Source organism: Miniopterus natalensis, chromosome 21, assembly GCF_054644295.1.
Source record: "Miniopterus natalensis isolate mMinNat1 chromosome 21, mMinNat1.hap1, whole genome shotgun sequence".
In the NCBI taxonomy this organism is placed as follows: Eukaryota; Metazoa; Chordata; class Mammalia; order Chiroptera; family Miniopteridae; genus Miniopterus; species Miniopterus natalensis.
The window spans coordinates 12,964,834-12,988,360 of record NC_142101.1 but is presented as its reverse complement, the minus strand read 5'-3'; the positions used below and the strand labels follow the sequence as shown (position 1 = coordinate 12,988,360).

The following is a 23,527-nucleotide window of genomic DNA, read 5'->3' as shown; positions in this document are numbered from 1 at the left end:
TTTGTCCACCCTCCTTAGTATTTACGACTTTTATGAACTCTTTCAAGAATAGTGACGTGATATGTAAACCTTAAGTAGTGAAGTCATGGACTTTAAAAAAAGTGATTTCCCACATTCGACAGAACTTATGTTAGAACCGACAGATAACTTTAGAAGGTGATCTTAAGTGTCACAGACACGCAACAGGTACATACCGCAGTTTTATTTCAACCGCACAAACGAAAAGTTAGCGTGTAGGAAATTTCAATGGAACAGGACGGTAGAAACACAGGAACCGCAACCTCTGAGGAGGAGGGACACCTAGAGCGTGGGGCCTCGACATTCATTAGCGTTTCATCTTCAGTTCGGATTGACACTTGACGCTTGCGAATTTCGAACACAAACCTGGGAATCGGGGTGACTTGTTTTGAAGAGATTTCAGCACCAGCACTAAGATGTGTACATTCAGTTGGTTTGCAGTTGACGTGTTAGCCACTTACAGAGTGTATAGTACAGATTTGTCACAGGTCAGATCACAGTGTTGAGGAAAGAACTACCTCCCCGCGATGAGAAAGGATCCCCGAAACCGCTTAAGACATCCAACATACGAGAGCTGGAAAACCACCGTAATAACGTGGATCCAACGCAGTGCGGGCGAGGGAAAACAACGTAAGCTTCCGCTTCCCACTTTGATCACTGAAATCTCTAACAAGGACGGTCGCGTGTGACAGTGGATGTGCACAGAAATTCAAACGCGGTGGGAAGGACACGGTTAGCCATCTGGGAAAATGCAAGATGTTGGAAACTATAGCATGGTTCAACACTGGTTCTTTTTGTCGTTTTACACAAACATCACGTTAATATTAGACCAAGGCACAAAACGTTTAGTGCATAAACCAGTTTCTTTTTAAGATCTAGCATTTTTTTTTTTAATTTTTGTGTGTGTAGTCTATCTTACTTTGGACCGCTCGTACCCAGAGTCCTCTACCCTACTACAGACTATTCAACTTAACCAACAAAATCAAAAGTTACTTTTCTGACCAGATTTATAGGGGACATAAACATTTGTATCAGGGCTGTTTACATAACCGAAAGAACAATTATAAAGATGAAAATGCCTCCTATTTCTTTTAGAAAACAGTACTTTATAAGCTTGTTGCATCTTTAATGCTTTTACTACTACTAATTAATGTATGACAATGAACAGCTGATAGAAAAAAGAACCGTATACTTGAATTATGATAGCCCATCCATCACAGATTAACCTAAAAATGAAGTTTCTACAGAAACTGGAGCTATTTTAACAAGGAAAAACAATTCCCTCATTCAAGCCTCTCTGGCGAGACAGTGCTGCGCATCGGCAGCGATCAGAAAACTATGCTTTCGACAAGCCCTGTCTTAGGAACTAAGGGGTACGCCATCTAGAAAGCGGACGGATGGATTATTTCTCCAAAATTTTAGTAAAACTTCTGATAATCAGAGATTTCAAAGCAAATATGGCACATAACAACTCAAGCATGAATCAAGGTGGAGAGCCTAGGGATTTTCTGATTTCCTAAATTTTCAACAACAACAAAAAAAATCTATCATTGCAACAGGTAGGATTTCTCCCCTATTTTAATCTTACAAATTTCCAAGAAAAGGGAGTGGATTGCGTACACACGTGTGTGCGCACACAGTGGTAAGCAGAGGACCTAATTCCTTGTTCCCACTCCCCAAGTCTCACTCGATGTGTTAAAAGAAAACTGTGCAGAACTCATCGGTTTCCCCCTTCCCTAATGATTGCTGTGACCTTAACTGCTGCCACCGTCGTTAGTTCTTGCAATTCAACGTAACAAAACTCGACAGCAGCTTCACAGTCAGGAGCATGTACCCGAACACCTGTATACCTGCAGGACACCTAGGTTCTAGCAACTGCCGAATTCGGGGATCGAGCTTCCGAGTCCCACAGGAAGACAGACTCCATGTGAAGCTCAGCATCATGTTTCAGACCGTTGACGTTACCGAAAGTCCCAATACAAAGAGCTGAAGACATGATGTAAGAGGTTAAGTACTTGGTTCTGTTAACATATTTACCAATTAAAATCACAAAATAGTCCTCATTATTTTTCATGCAGGTAACCGAGGAAAAAGATAGTGCAGAAGTTAACTTTAAATAAAAAATTATTCCTCCCCTTCCTCCCACTCCCCTAATATGCTACAAAATGTTTTCCCTGGGACTAGGCCTTGGACAGGCCACTACGTTATTACTGTGACATGCATTACTGTCTGCAGTTAGAAAAGCTAATTTTGTGGTGGTTGTAATTACATTATAAAAATGTCCACATGCATAAGTCTAAAAAAGGTTGAAAACCTACAGGAAATCTACAATATAGTGTTTTACATTTGACCACTGGTTTGTGTTATGTAGGAGTCCTAGATTTGGTAAAGCATCGTAACAATTTAGGAAGGCATCTAAATCTTTAAATTCTGGACGCGTTTTATGTCTTAATCTACAAAATTGCAGGAAGGCTAACTCGAGAGAGGCTTCCTATCATTCTAAAATTCCTCAAGCTGGACAAGTCATTTCTTTAGGACACTTTCTGATAAATCCCACCCTCTGGAAAGCACAGAGCAATTCCGTCCGCTCCACAGCCGACGGTCTTACCCTCCACAGGGCTCACCTCAATATTCACGGAACAACATGATAGGAAGACGAACCTGAGAGGAACATTTACAATACGAAAGCACGACCTGCGGAACTCTTCATCAGCACGCTCTGAAAAGAACTTCTTAAGCCTTTCTCTTTATTTTAGCAACGGGCTATGGAAAATGTGAGATTCTGTCTTGACGCGAAAATAGTTCAATGCACGGTGATCTCGCCTGGCGGGCCTCGTGTTTTCTGCCTTAACCGCGTTACAGGAACGCTGCACAGCTCTTCCATCCTGTTGAAAAGGTCAGAGGAAAGCAGCAAACTGGGAGGGAAATAGCTTATCGCCAGAGTAATGATGTCTGAAGGCTTTCAGAGCAGGCTGGTTTCTCCCTCCTTCCGACGGTCTCCATCTTCTCACGGCTCGCAAAATGCAGGGGTTCGCTGTTGTCAACAGTTGCTGTTTGTAGGTGTGTGTTCTTCTTTCTCCAGATTAAAGTCCCATCTCTCCTTAGTTTGTTTCTCTATGCGCTATTTGACTTGCTCAGTTCCTGCCTGATCGCTGAGTAGGAAAAGGAAAGTATTCGAAAATGAACATCGTAAGGTAAAAACGAGTGACTCAATCTTGAGACATTCTAATGACTGTGTTCGAATTCACAGTAAGAAAGAAACACACTGATCCTGCATGTTTCATGGCACAGATCCTTGAATTTGCTTCCTACAAACGACCATTAATTTCCATATATGTATATTTATTTAGTCTCTCTCTTTTGTATACCAAGTGAAAACACTTATTCTGTAGGCTCAAAAACAAGAGGGCAGTGCTATGGGATGAACAGAGGTAACCTAGAGAAAGTCGGTTCACCCCCATTTTCTAGCAATTACTGAAACTTAGGAATCCTGTTTAATCCCTATTTTTACTCCATTATATGAAGGAGAGAGAGCTCCTCCCACAGGCCAAGCAAAGAACAGGACACTATGGAAAAGTGATTGTTTTATGCCCTCAAGTATTAATAAACTGGCGATTTCTTTATTTGCATTTTCTTTAAAACGCTCTATTCTTAAACATCACTCTAGAATACCACCAGGTTTGCTTAGATACTCACCATCAATGAGCTCTTCTTTTAGCTTTGTTAATTCTTTTCTCATTTCATCTAAAATGTCCTAAAATATGAGAGAAAAGCATCAGGAATACAGAAAATAAATTACTGCCCAAAAGATTCTTGCTCACATAAAACCTTAAGAACGTATGAAATACGACGCGTGGCTTTTGCTTCCAGAGTCACGAGCTATGTGTTGGGAGACGAGCCTTGGTAAATTTTGTTTTAGCGGTTTTCCTTTCCCAATCTTTGCTTATTCCGGCCTACCAAGATATGAAACAGAACGCTTTCTAAAACCAATATAATTCCTCCGCCATCCAGTGGAAGGTCTGATTCCGATCATCTCTAGAAAAGGTAAGAACTCTGGTTTCGGGCTAGTCTTCGGAGAGCGGTGGGGGGTGAGGTCCATGACGCAGAGGAGGCAGATAGCAAAGCGGACAGTCGGTCAGCTCTTGGCAAACCCGTGCTCTGCTCTGGACTAGGGGGACTGCTTGGGAACCATCGCAGCTGTCAGACTGTGCTTCCAGGAACCTCGGGGTCCCCGGAGGGCCTTCAGGGGCTGCCTCATGCGGAGACGAAGGTGGGTGGGACCCACCGAGGAAACTGAGGCACAGAAACTATTAGATGAACTAACAGGTAGCCTTCTTCAAATCAATTTAATCGGTACTAAAATCATATCTATCCTCTCCGCCACTCTTCAGCTGGCCATGGACTTACCGTAAAGTGTATGCAAGTGCCCTATTTTCAGATGTTTCAAGGAAACAAAGGTGTGTTTAGCACACAGGACAACCAGCACTTTGTCAATCGCCACGCGCCTCCTTTCCCAACTGCACAACTCAATCCACCTCCCAAAAGGCTCTGCAGGACAAAAGCTAGACGTACCTGAAATTCCTGTTAGGCTTTCTCTCTTCAACCCCAGTTAACTTCCATTTGAACTCAGATTAGTACCATACTATTGGTCCCTTTCTGAGCCCCACTCACACGTTTGCTGGCATTTAAAAGATGAGTGACAGCCTGGCTGGGCGTGGCTCAGCAGTTGAGCATCGACCTGGGATCCAGGAGATCGGGGTTCGATTCCCGGTCAGGGCACAGGCCCGGGTTGCGGGCTCGATCAATGACTCTCTCATCATTGATGTTTCTATCTCTCTCTCTCCCTCTCCTTTCCTCTCTCTGAAATCAATAAAGATACTAAAAAAATAAAAATATAAAAAAATATAGAAATAAATAAAAGATGAGTGACAGAGTGGGGAATGGGGCCGGAAAGGAGCATGTGGGTTCTAATCCCGACTCAACTGCTCACTCGGCTGTGGGACCGAGGAAACTGAGCCGCTCTGAACCTCGGGTGTGCAGAATCTCAGTACGAACGTGACACGACACAACTGCTAGGAGGAGCCGAGACGCTGCCGGGCTGGGAACCTAGCGCGTGCCTGCCACGAGGTCAATACACCCTACGCCAGCGATGGGCACCATCGTTACTTTCCGAGGGGACCCCGCAGGGCAGGGCAAAGAGACCAATGTCACACGTTCCATTACAGGCCCCTCCGGGCTCAGGTCTGCGAAACAGAGTCACTTCACGAAGACGCACTGCCTGCCACACTGACTCTTTTTAACGCTACCAATGTTTAAGAAAACATTTTACGCCTTCCAGGAATGAAACATTTTACATCTTCTGGGAATAAAACATTTTAAGCGCCACGATTTCATCATCTATCACTCCGCCTGCTTTCCCCCTCGGAGAACATAGGTATTAAATATACTGCATATGAATCCAAAATATGGACAGTAACCTCTTTAAAAAATAAAGCTGAGATGCCTGTTCACACTGTTCGGTTACCTGTGTGTTCCACCTAACGTGGGCGTGTGTTCACAATTCACTGTTAAACAGTCTCGCAAGTGTGACTGATTCCTTCATAGCTGCAGAGCGCTCCTTCGTGTTACGTATTTACACACTTATTTTCTTAGCATAAACTCTTAGAAGTGTATAAATCGCTGCGTTCAAAGGTAAGACCTTTTATTTATTTATTTTTTAAAATCCTCCCCCGAGGATATTTTCTCCACTGCTTTTTCAGAGAAGAGTAGAAGGGGGAGAGAGAGCGAAACATCGATGCGAGACACACCGACTGGCCGCCTCCCGCACCCGCCCCGACAGGGCCGAGGATGGAGCCTGCAACCGAGGTACATGCCCTTGGCTGAACTCGAACCTGGGACCCTTTGGTCTATCGGCCGATGCTCTAACCACTAAACAAAACCCGCTAGGGCAGTAAGACCTTTATTTTTAAGGCTTTTACTTTCTCAAACTGTTTCCTAGAAAGCAGAAGTACACAAAAAAGTGCCCATTTTCCTCGCATTCTCACTAAAAAAAACCAGGTTGGCTGGGTCCATTTTTGCCAATATAAGTGAAAAGTGGGAGGCCCTTCCCCCTCTTAAACAGCAGTAAGTGGGCACATATATTTAAAGTCTATACTAACTATATCATTAGGCCACTGCCCGGCCCCTCCACCGCGCTGAATCTTTATGGAAACCCACCGAACCGAAACATGAGGGTCTGAAAACATAGTACCGCACTACGGCCACTGTTTAAAAATATCTTCACTCTACATGCTTTTCAAGTACATTCCCCATCTGTCAAACGCATGCCCGCGAGACTTTTTTAAAAAGCAGCGCGTGAAGTCAAGGCCGGCGGCGGCCGGCGCCTACCTGCTTCAGTCGGTCGTAGTCTAGGCCCTCCGTCTGGACTCCGTTGGCACTGGGCTGCGATGAGGGTGCGGATTTTGGTCTGTGCAAATGAAAGACCCAGGACAGGTAAACGCCACTTCGGATGCTTAACGAGTTCACAAAGAATTGTAAATTTACCAACCCGACACCAGATTTCAGTACATTTCTCGAAACACATGGTGTTAAAAAGTTAATTGTCAAAGTTGTAGGGCTGATTAGAACATAACACAGAAAATGTTTTGCACTGTTCTCCAAAATTTTCAGTTATTTGTAAAGAAATTAGAAGAAGGTGCTAAGAGGATGAGACTCCAGTTGAGAGAAGAAGACAACGCGTTATCTAGGCACAAGGCGGGTCACCAGGGCACATGTGACATGTTGATCAAGACGGAGACGTAGAGGCCCACATGACACAATCCTGTGTGCACCTTCCCTTGAAACTGTCCATGGTCTACTAAATAGCTGACAAACCAGTGGAAGGGAAAATATAAAAACAAGTATTTTACTCTCATATGAATCAATTTACAAATTCTACACCTTGGCTTGTGAAAAAACATTTTACTAAGCACCATTTCTTTGTATATTTTTAATTCCATTTCAAGCATCAAAATAAATTTTAAAACGTTGGGGAAATGATTATTAAGTTAAAATTATATTGATGTGGCTATTTCCCAATGAAGTTTTTATGGAGAAGGCATCTGAATGGTGTGTTCTGGCTAATCACTTCTATAAATTTATTGTTATGTTTCGAGGGTGGTTTTTTTTTAAAAGGGAAATGCCAGATAGACGCTGACTGTCAATGATTGGACTTTCAAAAGTTTAACTTCTATTAAAATTTTCACATGACAAAATAAAGCCTTTGGGATTAGGTATATCGTAAGCAAAAGTTTCAGATTCAAATGAGTCAGTCACGGCTCCCTCTCCAATTCTGGCAATGAGAGAAAATCCCAAGTGGAAAAGCCGGACATTTAACTGGGTCCTTCTCTGTCTGCTGGTTTAGTACCTGAGGTGGCTGTTCTTTAAGGGCCACAAGTCAGTGCAGAGTAAAACCATCAGTCAAAAGTCATGTATTTTCAGTTTTGCAGAGAATCAACGTTAAGCCATCTGAACCTAGACTCAATAGGTGTAACAACTTTTACAAAGCTACAACTGCATGACTCTTACAAGGCACATTACACCTCAAACCCATACGCGTTGTTTGTGAAGATGAAATACTGAGATAATTTGCTTTAACATCAAACATACGATCGTTGAAAAGGTTGTTGTAAAGCAAGTCAACCAACTTTATTTTATCAGATATCTTCATATGCTTATATGAAGAAGGAAAATAGTAACTTTCAGAAAACGCCCCTAAATAAGCACCGAGGCAGGCACTGCGGGGGGAGATTCATATGGCGTACTTCTTTCCTCTTGTGAGGATACACTTTTTTACTCTGCTGAGGAGACTACCTGATGCCACAGCCCCTTCAGATGTACTGAGTTCCACGATGTGCAAGTCACGGTGCTGTGTGTAGAGTCTGGTCTGATAAAATATTCTTAAAGGTCAACACACTGTGCATTTCATTCACCCACGTTACTCAGTCCCGCTCTCCGGAATGAGATCACTTCACTACTCTGCTTTCCTTTTACTTTGCATGTGAAAGTAGGACAACCAGCTAAGTATTTTCTCCTAAGTTCTATAAAGAATACCCTTAAGTCCACGTGAATAACTGCAGTCTGCTACTGAATCGGCAGCATGCTATGAACACACCCGTATCTGCTAAACAATGCAATAAATTACTGTTGTTATATAATAAACAATGGTGGAAACATGCAATTTTTAAAAAACTGGATTCATGCTAACATGCAACCCATCACCGCCACCGCCACCACCACGATAGTTAACTAAAGGGGGGAACTTTTCATACTGAAGGAAAGAAGTAATCACCACTTTGTAAAACTGGTTTATCAACAGCATTGTCCCAGGAGGCTTATGTGTGAAAGCAGCAAGGTAACTGAGAAGGCTTACTCGCAACAGAAAATCTCACTGTTAAATGCTATTTTTCTATCTACTAGCAAATTTCCTAAGTAAGTCTTTTGGTCTTAAAAATAAAATCACCTCCAAAAAAGCAGGAAAAAAAAATTTCACTATTTTAATATAATCATTTTAGGCAGATGCAACTGGCTGACAAAATAAACTTATCATCAATGGCATGAAAATAATTTTAGCCAGTAACAATTTGGCCGAGTCTGGTTACAAAACTCCTTTCTCACCCCACAAACGACCCTCCATATACTCCCCAGAGTTCATGTGCCCAGCAGACTGGATGTGCGTTTTTAAATATAGACACATATAATAATATGGGTAGATCTCAGTTATTTCTAATCTATGGGTTTTCACCGTAACTGATAACAAAATATAAGGGTTTCTCGGAGGTTTTTATTACTTTATAATGAGAGTGTTGCCTCTAGATACCTACCTGTAACTGTACAATATCCAAGTCCCTGTTTTGTCAAATTAACTCTCCATATAGCTTAAGCATTTGAGGATTTTTTAATTGCCTTTTTTTTTTTAATGAAAGAAATACATGGGTCACATCTTAAGTTTTCTTAATTAAAAAAGGGGGTAATAGAACTCATCCTAGAAAACAAATAATATGTTCAGGATATCAGGTGTTAGGCTGTTAAAGATACTCAATATGCAACAAAGTACCTAGAAAACAGAGATTTTCCTCAAAGAATAACTTATCCACAATTGTGGTTGTAATACTGTCCTGTGTTCTAGTATCAAACAGTATAGGATCTTGCATTCCACTTTTTAAAAGCCTTGTCCCATACTTATAGAGAGAACAGCCTTTAAAAGAAAATGCAAAAGCCACAAACAGCCTAGATGTATGTGGCCCTCAGATTCCCATTCTAGTATTTTGGATATTTTTACCATGTATATTTATCCTAATCTAACTATAAAGCGATGGCAGGGAAAGGAATACCATTAATTTTTCTAATTTAAATCTCTTAGAATTTGTTTTTTAAAGTGCTCTAAATAAAGCTAAACATGAAAGATTGAATCTTCCTAAATATCTCCCTTGTGGTGATTACCGATCCATGTAGAAAAAGCTCAGCCCTACCCTGAACATCATTTAAAAGTCTCAAATCACAGTCACATCAGGATGATACCTGTATAATGAATCATAGGACCTGTTGTCAAAAACAATCTGATTTCTCCTTGGAGAATCCCGTCTATGAAGGGGAAAAACCATTTAAAGGGGTATACAATAGAACTTTAAAGGATAATTCTCATTATGTTATTACTTTATAGGTTGTTTTTAGTCTTAGCAAACAAAGTAAGGACTAAAGGAGACCATTAACCTAAAAGTACGTTTTTCCAACAAAAAAGAAGGTATTCGGGAGACTAATTCTAACTGTGCGAGGATACTGTTTACATCATCACATAGAATTTTTAAAAAATCATTATTTTTATAGACGGCAGACACAGTAAAATCTACAACGCAAAGATTCCACAAGTATCAAAACACAAAGACATTTCTATTTAGAGTGGATATAAAGTCTCAAATAAAAGCACAGTCAGAATCGGTGGAGGCTGAAGTATACAAAGTTAAACTCTTCTCTGGAGGCACCCAAACAACATTTTTCCACTTGAATACAAGATCTGTAAGTTCTTAATAAAGACCATAGGAAAAAAAAAAAATCACAAACTCCCCAACATTACACTCCAGTCTAGTTTAAAGCATTTTAACTACGACACTCTTGCTTTTACTCTACTGACATCCTCACTTAATAAACACAGCAAAGCGCAGTATCTCCTGTATTATTACAGGAGAGTAACCCATTCCACCATTGACATAATTATCACGTGGATCTTCAGATGAGAAATGAGCATTTTCATCACCATGCAAGGATGAGGCACACTTAAATAAAAACATAAAACTGGCCAATGTACTTGCTTCCAGAAGGAACAGGGTAGATAACTTAGGAAGAAAGCAACACAGTTCTTAGTCTTTTCAACATACATATTTTTTCCATCACCATTTATCCTTTCTACGCCCTCCACCCACCTTTGAAACTTATTTTTAAAATCATTTCTGGTTTAAAAGCGTTTGCAGGGAAACTTTAAGACATACATCACTCACATCAGTGGTCGGATCAAATCTATCGAAAGGTATGTGACTGGTCAGGAAATAATTGGGCCTTTCAGAATTTCTATTTTAGGACAGGAGAGGAAAACCATCTACCAGAGTCTGGACGATAGAAACCAATAGTCCGTTAATCTACATAAAAACACTTTAAATGGTGGCCTTCAGAACACTTATTAAACTTCCTTTAGAAGTCTGAAAATCTTTCAAGGAATGTTTTTTCCAAACACATCACGACACACACTCCATTTGGAGGCCTCTTCCATGCCCCTTCTAAGATACTCGGCCGTGAATGCGGGTTTCGCTGCAGGCAGGCTCACTACGAGTTCCCGTCACCGAGGGAGGGGTGGAGAGTAGTGGCAAAGAGGACAGAGAATTCTGTCCCGTCCCAATTTACAGCTTCAAAGGACAAAGAGCACATCACAGCTCTGCTCGCTGACAAATGCGGCCTCCTGATGCCGAGGGAGGGGAGGCGGGAGCCACCACTGGACACGCACTCAGAGGCCACATCAGGAGGCGTCTGAGACACACAAGCGGGCCATTTCCCCCTCTACTGACAAAAACATGTCCACCAAAAACGATTTCTGCATTTTCCCCTAAAATAAAATATATTCATCTTTTTAAAAGCATTCAAAAAGGCCCGGTTTCTTTGGGTGCTTAAGTAACAGCGTCCTCAGCAAGCCTTGTGCACCACCAGGAAGAACCACACGAAAAACAGATGCGAATTTAGATTTGGGCTAACACAGAGCAGATTTGTGGCAATATGAGGTCTATCCTTGTATGGCTCTTTATTAGATTTCAGTAAGTACGAGCCAAGTTTGCTCTTTATGAGGCAAAAATGAGGCAACTAATTCAGAAAGAAAAGGCAAGAAACTCTTCAGTCTCCAGGAAAATAGCTTTTGTCTCTGGGAGTCCTTTCAACTATCTTACGAACCAAAAATTAAAAAAAGTTTCATCTACGTTCAAGACCCGAAATTAAAATTTAGCTATGATGATAAAGTATGCCTAGCTCAGGAATACTGAATTTCTATGACCTGGACATATGGCCACTTGAAGAAACATGAATTAACTAGTCTTGTTTCTGGGCACTATCTTTTCTAACTTGATTAAAATTAAGACGTTTCAACTGAGAGAGCACTAAATCTTCCTACTTTACAAATTCAAAATTTCAGGGTTTATTTTGCTTTCTCGTAAACATTGCAATCTTTTCCCTCCAGCTGCTTTTCAGCTTAAAACATCAGTTTCTTTCAAAAATTACATTTACAAAATACAGGATGTCACTGAGACTAATGGGAAAATGTGAATATATTATGTAACAGTATTGTTCAGTGTTAAATTTCTTGAGTGTGATAACAGTATTGAGGTTACACAGAAGAATGTCCTGGTTCTCAGGAAAAATGCAAAAGTATTAAAGTAAAGCGGCAAATGCTTGCAAATCGCTTTCCAACTATTCAGAGAGGAAAATGTGTGGATGTGTAGACAAGACTTCAAACAAATGTGGCAAAATGTTAACAACTGGTGTATTTAGGTGATGGGTGTTCGCTGTGCTATTATTTCCATTTTTCTGCAGTTTCAAAACTTTCAAAATAAAAAAATTGGGAGGAATAAAAGCTATCTTAAATTTCAGACAACCTGGCTAGTAATAAGCACAGGACAGAATTTAGACGATCGCTAGTAACAGTACAAAGGGGCACAGTGTTTGTCCAACAGCGGTGGGAAGACAGGTGTTTTATTTACTCCCCTGCACAATTTCAAAACTACCATCCATTTTTTCTACAATAAAAATGTAGATGTCAATTTCTTTTTAGATAAAAACGTACTATGAAACTTAGGGGGAAAAATTGATACCTGGAGATAACAGGCGATTTGCTGCCATTCATTGTATTTGTTCTTTCCCAAGGTTTTCTTGTCGGTTCTTTAAAAATAAAGAATGTAAGTTATTAAATATCCTACATGATCCTAAAGTTATTGTAAAACAAATAATAAAATAGTAAATACCATTATATAAAGTTAAGGTAGTAATATAGATAAATAAGAAAATTTTCATTTCAATTCTGAACTTTAATTAAAATCTATACGGATTCTAATTTGAACAATTTCAGACCTTAAAATGAGAGTAAGCAAGTGTGACACATTTCCCTAGGACATACTGAGATTGTTAAATCTAAAATACCATAATTCTATACACAGATGGGAATACATTTCTCTAATAAAGACAGGATAATCAGAGTAAGAGCAGGACATTTTTAATTAGAATGAAACTAATTAAAGTGTGAACAGAAACTAACATTTCAGTGACCAAGCAGTCACTTGACTCACACTTGGGGAAATAGAGAGTATTACTATAGAGAGTAAGTTTATAAAGGTTAAAATATTATCTCTTGAACTTACCAGGTGTACTTGTTGAAGAGGCCTTAGTAGGTGCAGGCTCTGACTCTTCCTAAATATACAGAAACAGGTATTAACAATATCACAAACCTGTTGTAAATAGTGTTTATACATCCGTTTCCGATATTCTTTCTGCCCTTTCCCGCTTTTTCCTTCATCGATCTTTAATTTCTTCTTCTCTTACCTGCCTAGCTCCTGCCCTCCTGCACCCTGCAGCTCCTTTCCTCATGTGTCCCCGCTGGGAACTGCACTAGCCAACGCGACCAGGACAGACGCAAGGAACAGACTCGGGGAATGGCATCAGAGGAGGCCGGGCGCAGCGGGAAGGACGGTGCTATTACTTGTTAGACACCAACCCACAGACCCGGGGCGAGGGACACCGCTAATAACCACAGGCTCCGAGGGGACCCATCTGGGCGCTGCGGAGTGAGCGGGACCGCTTCATTTTACACCCAAGGAAACGGGGACCCTCAGGAGGAAAAACCAACAACAAACCAAACCAACAAAAACACCTAGTAAAAGAGCATTCGCTCATTTAATGGTAGACTCAGGCACAGAATTAAACCTCAGTAGGCCTGACCTTAGGGCTTTCCCCACCACTGCACGGCTTCAGCCCGGTTTCCCAGGAATGCCACTGGGGGTGTACAAATACTACGCATCACCAGCTACTTTAGTATCGGAAGAGTGAGAAGCTTGGCAGCTTTAAGGTCCCGCCAAGTGCAAGCCCGTCTGACACCACCTCCCGAGTGGGCTGTGCCCGCTCCCCATCGACTCACATTGTTGTCCTCTTTTTGCTCTGTTTCTACTGTTGACCCCTTCTCAGCAATTCTTCTCCTAAAAAGAAAGTAAATTGGATTAAAAAAAAAAAAAAGAAAAGAAAACCACCTCTCAGTATAAAACCCAATGAAGACCCGCACCTAGGAAGGCTAAGCAAAGGCCCTCCGCGCCCGCTCACCTCCTGGCCAGCAGGGCGCTCATCTCCTCCATGAGGCCGCTGCCCCCCAGGGGAAGGGGCCCGTTCCCGCGCCCCGCGTCCGCTTTGCACGAGGCGGGGTTCACTCCGCCAGCGCTGGCCCCGCTCGGGAAAGAGGCATCCTCCATCTTAACGAAACACACACACGATAAACTCCTACATTCAACAAAGCTGTTTTTATTACAGATTATACTCAAAACGGCATAATGTCGATAAGAAACACCTATTTTTAAATCTTCTTAAGAACCAGCGGGGTGAACAGCACTGGCCTTGTGGCAATAGGGGTTTTCTCCAAGTTCACGTCACCAATAATGGGAAAGGCTATATCCCACGTCCTTGTGTGCGATACACCACAAAGGGCTTATTACTTTGGTGGTGTAAAAAAAAAAATTAAAAAAAATAAAATGTATAACCTGACCCCAAAAATGCATAACCTGCATCTAATCTTAAGGAAACATCAGATAAACCAAACTGAAGGGGGAGCTATGAAATAATGGTTTTGTAGCTGTCAAAAATGTCAGTATCGTGAAAGATTGAGGAATTGCTACAGACTAAAGCAAGTTAAACAGACACAACTACATAAAATGGGTGGCCTTGGGCTAGAAAAAAATGTGCCATAGAAGACATTGGACAACAGTTATTAAAATTTGAATAGATTTGTAGATCACAGTGTTCTACGGATAAAATTTCCTGATTTTGATAATTACACTGTGGTTATGTAGGCGAATGTTCTTGTTCTTATAAAACACACAAAGAAGTACTTAGGGGAATCGGGGCCTGGTATCTCTGATTACTCTCAATTCAGACAAAAAGAAATGTGTACATGTATGTGTGTGTTTATGTAAAAGAAAACACACACAGAGGAAAAAGAATAAAAGAAATGTAGTAAAATGTTACTGGTGAGTCTGGGTGATGGGATCACAGAAGGTGTATTATTCTTGCAACTTTTCCATAAATTTAAATTTCCAATTTTTAAAAGTCAATGACATTATTAACAACAAAGAATCCATAAAATTAGAGCACAACAGAGTCAGTATTTGAGGTACTGAGAAAGAACGAGATATACATAATAAATACAGTAATTTGGAAACGCATTTACCCGTGACACTTTCCTAAGTTTTGCTCCAGCAATTGCAGCTGCCAGTCCAGTTAGGGGGCGATTGTCTTCTGGCATGGATCCCGCAAAAAATCCAGGTGCAGGGAGGGGAGGAGCAGGAGGTGGGGGAGGAGGGGGTACCTGGTTAGGAAGAGGGGGTGGAGGAGGGGGAGGGGGAGGCCCTGAGGACGGAGGGGGCGGGGGCGGGGGCGGGGGTCCTGGGGGAAGAGGAAGTGCCCCTGAGGCCTGGGCAGGGCCTGGCGGGAGCGGAGGGGGTGGAGGTGCAGGTGGTCCCAAGACAATGCCTGAGAGAAAGAAACGTAAAACGAGACCGTCAGCAACGGAGCCGAACAACAGTACCTCAGGCGGAACAGCAGGTAGGATGTCATGCGAAATTACACTGGTGACTCAACCAGTTGTTACATATTTATGAGTTCAATTTATTATTACGTTCAAAGTCTAGGTCAGTATTAAAAAGATACTAAAATGTAAAGCCAAACTGTGTATAACTACTTGCTTTAATGTTAAGAGTTTTATTAACAGAACTACAAAATAGATCATCTAATAAGAATTTCTTTGTTGTTCATGGGGATTTAGCAAATAAACAAAATAAATGCTTATAAAATTTGGAAGAGACGGCAGCCTTAAAAAAAAACAAACCAGTGTATCTGATGGCAGTTAGTACAGACCCCAAATAATCTGTGTAAACCTTAAGCGTTGAGACAACAAATCCCACACTAGCGAAGACCTAGATTTACTTGTTCATAGACAGCCAAAGTGGCGGGACTGAGAGCATGAAGGATGGTGGGTCCCAGGCATCAACATCTCAAATTATTCCACATCGAATTCCAATGTGCAGCGAGAACAGAGAATCACTGAAGTTACCGAATCTACTAGTACAAAGTAAAACCTCAAAAATAACTACCAGAAATCATTAAATGACACAGAGATTGAAGTACGGAGGTGTTTTTTTAGCCTAAAAGACAGGGCGTAAGGAAAAAATGTCCAACTCCTAAAATCACAAAGAAAATGAACAAGATCTCAACAGCAGGAAACTGACTGAGTAGCTGCTCCCTTCCTTCAGGCTTGAAAGGGGTGGTTTAGGACAAATAAAATGCTATTTGCACACTGGGAGGTACGTCTTTTAAAACTGCTACCTTTGAGCAGCTACACAAGCTGAAAACATAAGCTGCTTCCAGAAAAGACTAGAGTGCTGGGCTGTCGATCTTCCAGGTTGTCAGAGCTCTAAGGATGCAGCCGGGGGCTGTCCGACCCGGTCAGGCTAATCGCGCCTCTCTAGCCTGGTACTACAGTGGTGCCTCGGTTTTCGAACGTCTCCGTGGACGAACATTTCTGGTTACAAACGCCGTAAGCCCAGACGGAAATGCTTCGGTTCTCGAACACGCCTCGGAGGTCGAACACGCGACACGGCTTCCGCAAGATCCTGAGGCCCGGCTGTGGATCCCTGGATCCCTCGGTTTTCGAATGTTTCAGAACCAGCACGGGCTTCCGGAACGGATCACGTTCGAAAACCGAGGCGCCGCTGTACTGTTGCAGTGATGCTGAACTGGAATTCTGACTCAAGATGTTTATGCAAATCTGAGACGTCAACAAGAAAACTGTATGCACAGCAGTAACGGGACTTACTACTTTATCCTGAGAACTGAGATTTTTTTTTTTTTAAAGGTGTGTTGAAATCCAGACTTGCCTTTTCTGTAATTCCTGCTAAATCCTATTTTAAAAGGGGCGGGAGGTTTGCTAACGTCATCTTCCTTCCTTCCAGAGCCAGGTCCTTCTGTACTTAGAAATAACCCACACTCGGGAGACTGCGTCTTCCTCTCCGTGACCGTGGCAGCAAGGTCCACGCGAGGCGGTGGGAGGGGAGCACAGCTGTAGAACATGCCCCCTCTCAACTATCCCTCTAGCCAGCTCTTCTTGTCATCCTGGACCATGGAGGCCTTTGGGGCGGACACCGGGCCTGCCATCCTCTCCTCTGCCGCCTGCAAAGTCAGGCTGCTCCTCAGGGGTGAGGGGGGACACCACCCCTGGAAGTGCAATCGGGAAGCCCAACAGAGGAAAGGCAGGCCCAAACGAAACAGGGTCCGAGACTGGAACTGGGCAGAGGAGACCCTCTAGGATGACGTATGTGATGACTACGGCTGGGCACTAAAGAGATCTCTAAATTTTCCAGAAGTGAAAGGAAAACAAGTTAGATCGCATATCTATTGTGTAGATAAAGTGTGTCATGTAATGTTTTCTCAGTGAAATGGAAAAGAAATGTATGAAGGAGGCCATTAAACACTGGAAAACACCTCCAGTTACGATGCTGCGGAGGATACCAAAATCTAGTTCAATCCGGAAATTCCTCATACTGATCCTCCAAATGCAATTAATCCAACAGGACACTAGGACCACTTTAATTCTGTAAATTAAAAAAATACGGCACTATGGCATACAGATGTCCCGCTATGAAAACACTGCCCTCCCCGCTCTCCTAGGCGATCCGGGCTGCTGACAGGTAATGTTTTCGGGCGATCAGCTGTCGGGGGACGGAAGCCTTACCCGGTGGGGCTGGAGTCTCGGCCGGCTGAGAGGCTGCCTGCAAGCCTGGCTCAGAAGCAGAGGAGTCTCCCAGCACAGAGTTTAGAGGAGTCTCCGCAGAGGCGGGGGCAGCTGCAGAGGGAGAAGGGAGAACACTAGGCTTGGATGAGGGAGTTGAGGCGAGAGGGGCGCTCGGAGGAGGAGAGGCTGGAGGTCCGCAGCGTGATGGTGGCGCGAGGGGAGGCGGCGGAGGCGGCGCTGGCCCTGAGGTAGGCGGTGGGGACACCGGGTATGTGACAGAGTCCAGCAGCCCGTTGGGTGCTGTTGGCGACGGAGGCATTGGGGGCACAGGAGAAGAGACACAAACAGGGAGGACAGGCCTGGGGCCGGCAGCTTTGCCCGGGGGGCTGCTAATCATTACTGGAGGAGACGGAGGCAGGGGCGAGAAGTTGGAAGCGGACCAGGCACAGGGCCTGGCGGCCGCAGGCTGGGAGGGGGGTGCGCTCACGGGGGAGGAGGGCCGGGAGGTTTTGCTCAGAGGCCGGGGGGCCGCGGCGCAGTGGGGGAGCACGGGGTGGAAGGCCGACCCCAGGGAGGTCGCGAAACGGGTGGCGGAGTGTCGAAGTGGTGGTGTGGGGGGGGTGGAGGGAGGTGGCAGAGCGGTCACTACGGCATAATCAGGAGTGGCCTCTGACACCGCAGCTGAGATGACTTTAGCGTGGGATGGAGGAGGTGCTGGAGGAGGCTGGCAACTGGCATAGTCGGGAAGTGAGGCGCTATACGGGGAGCTGTCGGAAGGTGGCGCTGGACAGAGCGGAAAGCGGCAGCGAGAGACAGGATAAAAAAGGAGAGAAAAAGGGAGCTAGTAAAGCCACCAAACCAGCATTCAGACAAAATGTATAAAAGTAGACTACAGTTAGTACAGAGAATCAGGCACGTGTGCACGTAACCGATGCCCACCCGAGGATTTCACTCATGAACGCTTCTGAGATCCCGAAGAGGGTGAATTAAGTTTTCTTTTCTATCTAAAGAGTAGGCTGATAATTAAACTGATTAGCTTATCCTTTACAAGAAAAACACAGCACTTCTCGTCTTAATTTTCCTTACTTAGTCCACCAAAAGGACATTAAGATTATACAAATAAGGACCACAAACAGAATAAGAAGCTCGGCTGTTTTTTAAAAACAGCAAATAGCCAAACTGGCAAATGTTTATTACAAAGGGCTGGGAACCCCCTAGTCAATGCTTATTTGTGGGAAAGTTTTGTTCTGTTGGCTATAACCCCAGAAAATAATTAGGCAGGTCAAGGCAAATAATTACTTCAAACAACAAACCGATCAGCCAATACTGAACCAACCCACACTGAGACTTCTCATATAGGCCATATGGAATAAAAACTAATTATTAAGTCCTATAATAAATGTTAATTTTAACGAATGTAAAAAGACTGCAAACTTTCAGTCGTATCTTACTTAACCTGTGGGTCTCTCAATATATTCCATCACTTAGTAATTTTCACAATACTAAAAAATATACTGAAATAAGTAGTCAGTTTTTAGGATATCTTTCACCTACTGTTTTTAATTCCTCCTTCAAAAGCTTGGGGATACGATCTTGCTGAATGGCACTAAAATATTCAAGACGATTTAAGGAGCCTCAAAAGGGAAATATAGTCCAAGTTCCTCCCATATAAAAAATTTCATAAAAACACTTATACTTTATAGCCAATTTACAGGGAGTTGGACGAATTGGAATGCCAGAATAAAAATTTCCAAGGGCTTTCTCTAAGTCTCCAAGCAATAAAAGCAATACAGAGAGAAATAAAAAGAAAATGTGAAAGTAGCGACTGCTGTGTACTTTTCCATTTCCAATCGTACTGCTTAATCCCAAGCATCTCAAGTGTGAAACATTCTAATATACGACTGCACCAAGTATCACCCATCACCCAAGCTCAGATTCCAAGGACACGGAACAGCGTGTAAACGTCTTACCAGCGTTGGATATTCTCCGCTCGCGTTCCCATTCCAGCTGTTCCCTCTCTAACTGTTCCTGGCGCTCTCTCTCTTGTCTTTCGCGGTCCAGTCTCTCCAGTCTCTCCCGCTCTTGTCTTTCCCGCTCCAGGCGGTCCTGCCGCTCCCGCTCCCGCTCTTGTCTCTCTCTCTCCAGCTGCTCTTGTTCTAGGCGCTCCCTCTCCAGCCTTTCCCTCTCTGACCTCTCCCTCTCCAATCTCTCCCTTTCCATCCTTTCTCTCTCCAGCCTTTCCCGCTCCAGGTCCTTCTGTCGCTGCTGTTCTTGAAGTTGCCTGAAATTAAAAATATATATATTTTAAAGTATGCAGCTGTGGCTACTCGTGAAAAACTTATTTCTTTCTCAATGAACTTACGTGAACCTCATTTCTGATTCAAATATAAAGTGACGTAGGGCATGCAATTGGCATCTCTCCCCACATGAAGAAAGGCTACTTAGAATAGAGGTGACTTATCAGGCTGATATAATGAAAACAATTTCTCTTAGTAGGATCATTTTTGGCTGGCTGCCTCTGCACATTATATTGATGTCTCATTTTATTCTGTATTTTTCATTAATAAAGCATGCAGATAAATGGATTTTCCAAATAACTGAACATACCACTTTAACTGACCAAGGATTATTTTAATCAATGAAAAAATTTCTCAATTTTAATTTCCTTCCTAAAACATGACACCAAATCTTCATTGTACAAGTGAAACATTATCATTTTAGAAAATGCAATGGCTGGTCAAAGGAACAGCTTGGTAAAAGTTTCCTAAATGCGGAAAAAAAAAAGACCCACAGTTAAGTAAGAAATTTTCTGACGTTTCTCAGAAAATAAAACTGAATAAACGTTTTGGTCATACAATGTGGGCATTTCACATCTCTATTGATAAACAAATGAAAACGGATAAAACTAAAGATAATTAAGTTTCATATTAGAAAGCTCCTGAGACCAGGGACAATACTTACAAGAGGAGGCGGTCAACTTTCGGTCCATCCTGCCTCTGAAGGCTCAACTGAGACCTGTACACTTTCATTGCTCCGACTCCCTGTTTCGATGCTGAGATTACTACTCCCCTTTTATAACTTCCAGGTAGTCGGGGTGATTTGTAAGCTATTTATAGGCATTAACTACATTAAGTTCTATGTTGAGACTAACATAGGACTGACTCATGTTTCTCAGAATGTGTTTTCTCATCACAGTCGGCCAGGCCAAGGAAGCCAAATATTAACACGTAGGAATCAAAAACGGATATCAGTAACGATACACGTATGAACAGAAAACTAAACTGTACTATTATCATGTTACTACTGCAAAGGTATTAGACTAGAAAGATTTAACATCTAAGGTAAACATTCATTTGACCAACTCAATTTCACTCTCATTAAAAATATAAAAAATTTAACTTATAAAAGACACATACCGCTTAAAAAGTCAAATCATATTACAAATCATACTGTAACGAAACAGTAACCCTGTTCCCCACCCTCACCACTTCTGCTTTTGCTCCCCAGAAGCAACCGCTTTCAACACTTTGGTATTTATCTCATGTTTCTAAATACAGTAATTTGTTTACAATACGTCTTAGTTTTTCACACTTAGGTGTTATCTACTGACTTCCTACTAACACATGATTTAATTCCTACATCCACTAAACCCCCCGATACAATCATAGCAACACTCTGGGTACATCAACAATACCCACTGGCATTACTCATGGCTGACCATACATACCTTTTAGAACAATTTTTTTCTTACTCTGGTGTTAAAAATTACTAATTTTATTTTTTTATACATCTGCTTCTTTTACTAACTCTCGATCCCGAGTTCACCCCAAACCCTCCATCAGAAATGTAACCCCTCTCAGTGTGGTCAAATGTATCAGGTGATGTACATTTTGTTTGCTTATTTTATTTTCCCCCCCAGAAACACCCCTCAGAAGCCCTGAGGCCTCCAGGCCCCACTGCCCACTTCCAGACCCCCCCTCGGTCAGAGAGGAACACTGCCCACTGGAAACAAAACTCCACGAAGGAAGAAGAAACCCAAGGCAGGTGCTGAGAGCAGCCAACCTAATTTTTTTTTTTTTAAGAAATAAATGGACCACTGAAGATTACCAGGTATTTCAGGAAAACCAATAAAAGACAAATAATACAGCTCTATAAGATATTTCAAGCAAAGGAACAAAACGAGAGACTGATAATACAATTATGAATTTAGAATAAGCTATTATGAAAAAAGAAGTCATTACCCCAAAAAAAGGCTGCTAGAGATTAAAATTAAATTTCAACAGAAGGTCTATTACTGTGCTGTCCAGTTAGGTGGCCATGAGTGGCTAAGACGGGCTCTTAAGCACTTGTAACATGGCTAGTCTGAGCTGAAATGTACTCTAAGTGTAAAACATATATCAAATTTTGAAGATTCAGTATGAAAAATAGAATGTAAAATATCTTAACATTTTTATACTTCTTTCATGTTGAAATGATAGTATTTTTGTAAATGTTGGGTTAAATAAAATAGGCTGTTAAAATTAATTTCACCTATTTCTTTTTACTTTTGCTAATATGGCTACTAGAAAACTTTAAGTTACGTATGCAGCTCATATTATATTTCTATTGGATAGTACTACTCTAGAATATATGGTTAAAGATATCACCAAGAATACAGAACCAAAAAAGGCACAAAAGAGAAGAGTATCCTAAGGAAATAATGCAGGAGGTCCCGCATCTGACCAGTAGGAGTTCCCCTGAACAGGGAACAGAGAAATCAGAGAAGGAAATGGTGAAAGAAATTTTTAAAAATTTTAAGAGGTGTAGATAAGTCATCAAATGGAAAAAGACCACTAAATATTAAGCTACATAAATGGGATAAAAATCCAAAACACTAAAAATTGCATCTAGTCGCATCTTTGTGGAAACAGACTATCATGGTTAATGCGAAGGTTTAAAAGGATTCAGGGGCGAGGGGTGAGATCATCTACAGACATGAAGACAAAGATTAATGCCGGTGTGCAAAGTACAGCAAGGAAATATAGTCGTTAATACTGTAATAACTACGTATGGTGCCAGGTGGGTGCCGGAAACACTTTGTAGAGTATATGATTGGCTACCCACTCTGCTGTACACCTGAAACTAATACAAAATAACAGTGAATGTAAATATTTTTTTAATTAAAATTTTTTAAGTTTAATGACAGTTATAGAAAGACTGCAAATGTCCAAGGGTAACACTGAAAATAGAGAAACGGTTCATCTGCCAAAACCAGGTGACAGAGCAGAAGAAAAGGGACAGGAAAGTGTGCTGAACTGCTGTGTTTCCCTTACAGAGTGAGGAGTTAGAGATACTGTCTGAAGTTAAGACACAGATTCAATCTGAAAAAGAAACCAGCAGAGGCCCTAAAAATAATAACCCCTTAGAATTGGCAAGGGAAGGGAAGAAACCTTCATTTTTCATTGGGGAGAGTCAATAGCTACTGTCTATAACTTGATTAATCAAAAATTAGAAAAACATAAACATATCAGTTATTGCTATGAGGAAGTCATCCTAAATACTAAAAGTAAAAAATGCTTAAAAGTGCTTCACTCATTCTGGGGATTAAAATGAGGGGAAGAACACGGTCATGTAGCAGATTACCTGTCCGTTTTAGACCCTCTTGTACTGTTTAAGATATTCTTTGCTGTGTGCAAAAAAAGTTTTTAGAAAATTAACCTGGCTGCAATGAAGTAGGAATAGCTGAAAAGGATCTTGGTGAAAGACAGAAAACTCACCTAGAAAACGATCACAGTACATAAGAGAATAAATATTGGAGAAAGCTATTAGAGAAAAAAAATAAGGTATAGCTAGAAACTGTGAGTAAAGATACTAGCAAACTTTCTAAGCTGAAAATTTGAGAAAAATAGGAAAGAGAAGAAGAAATGTGCCTTAAGGATGAAATCACAAGAGTTGAGGTGTCAGCAGGACCCCCAA

At 41.9% G+C, this 23,527-nt stretch overlaps 1 protein-coding gene across 5 annotated transcripts in view; it reads right to left on the bottom strand.

Annotated features, from left to right (window-relative positions):
- Nucleotides 1-236: 236 nt before the first annotated feature.
- The window catches only part of ENAH (ENAH actin regulator), a 167,659-nt gene continuing 144,368 nt past the window's right edge, over nt 237-23,527 (bottom strand). For 4 of the 5 annotated variants that reach the window (XM_087828917.1, XM_087828918.1, XM_087828919.1 and 1 more), the window contains 11 exons: nt 19,543-19,853; nt 17,573-18,355; nt 15,014-15,315; nt 13,897-14,042; nt 13,718-13,775; nt 12,945-12,993; nt 12,402-12,468; nt 9,577-9,639; nt 6,406-6,484; nt 3,715-3,772; nt 237-3,170 (listed from right to left, as the gene is read on the bottom strand). In XM_087828917.1, coding sequence (XP_087685043.1) covers nt 3,133-3,170; nt 3,715-3,772; nt 6,406-6,484; nt 9,577-9,639; nt 12,402-12,468; nt 12,945-12,993; nt 13,718-13,775; nt 13,897-14,042; nt 15,014-15,315; nt 17,573-18,355; nt 19,543-19,853 — 1,954 coding nt within the window. In that variant the 3' untranslated portion in view covers nt 237-3,132. The remainder of the gene's footprint in view (nt 3,171-3,714; nt 3,773-6,405; nt 6,485-9,576; nt 9,640-12,401; nt 12,469-12,944; nt 12,994-13,717; nt 13,776-13,896; nt 14,043-15,013; nt 15,316-17,572; nt 18,356-19,542; nt 19,854-23,527) is intronic. The other variant, XM_087828920.1, reaches the window with a different exon arrangement.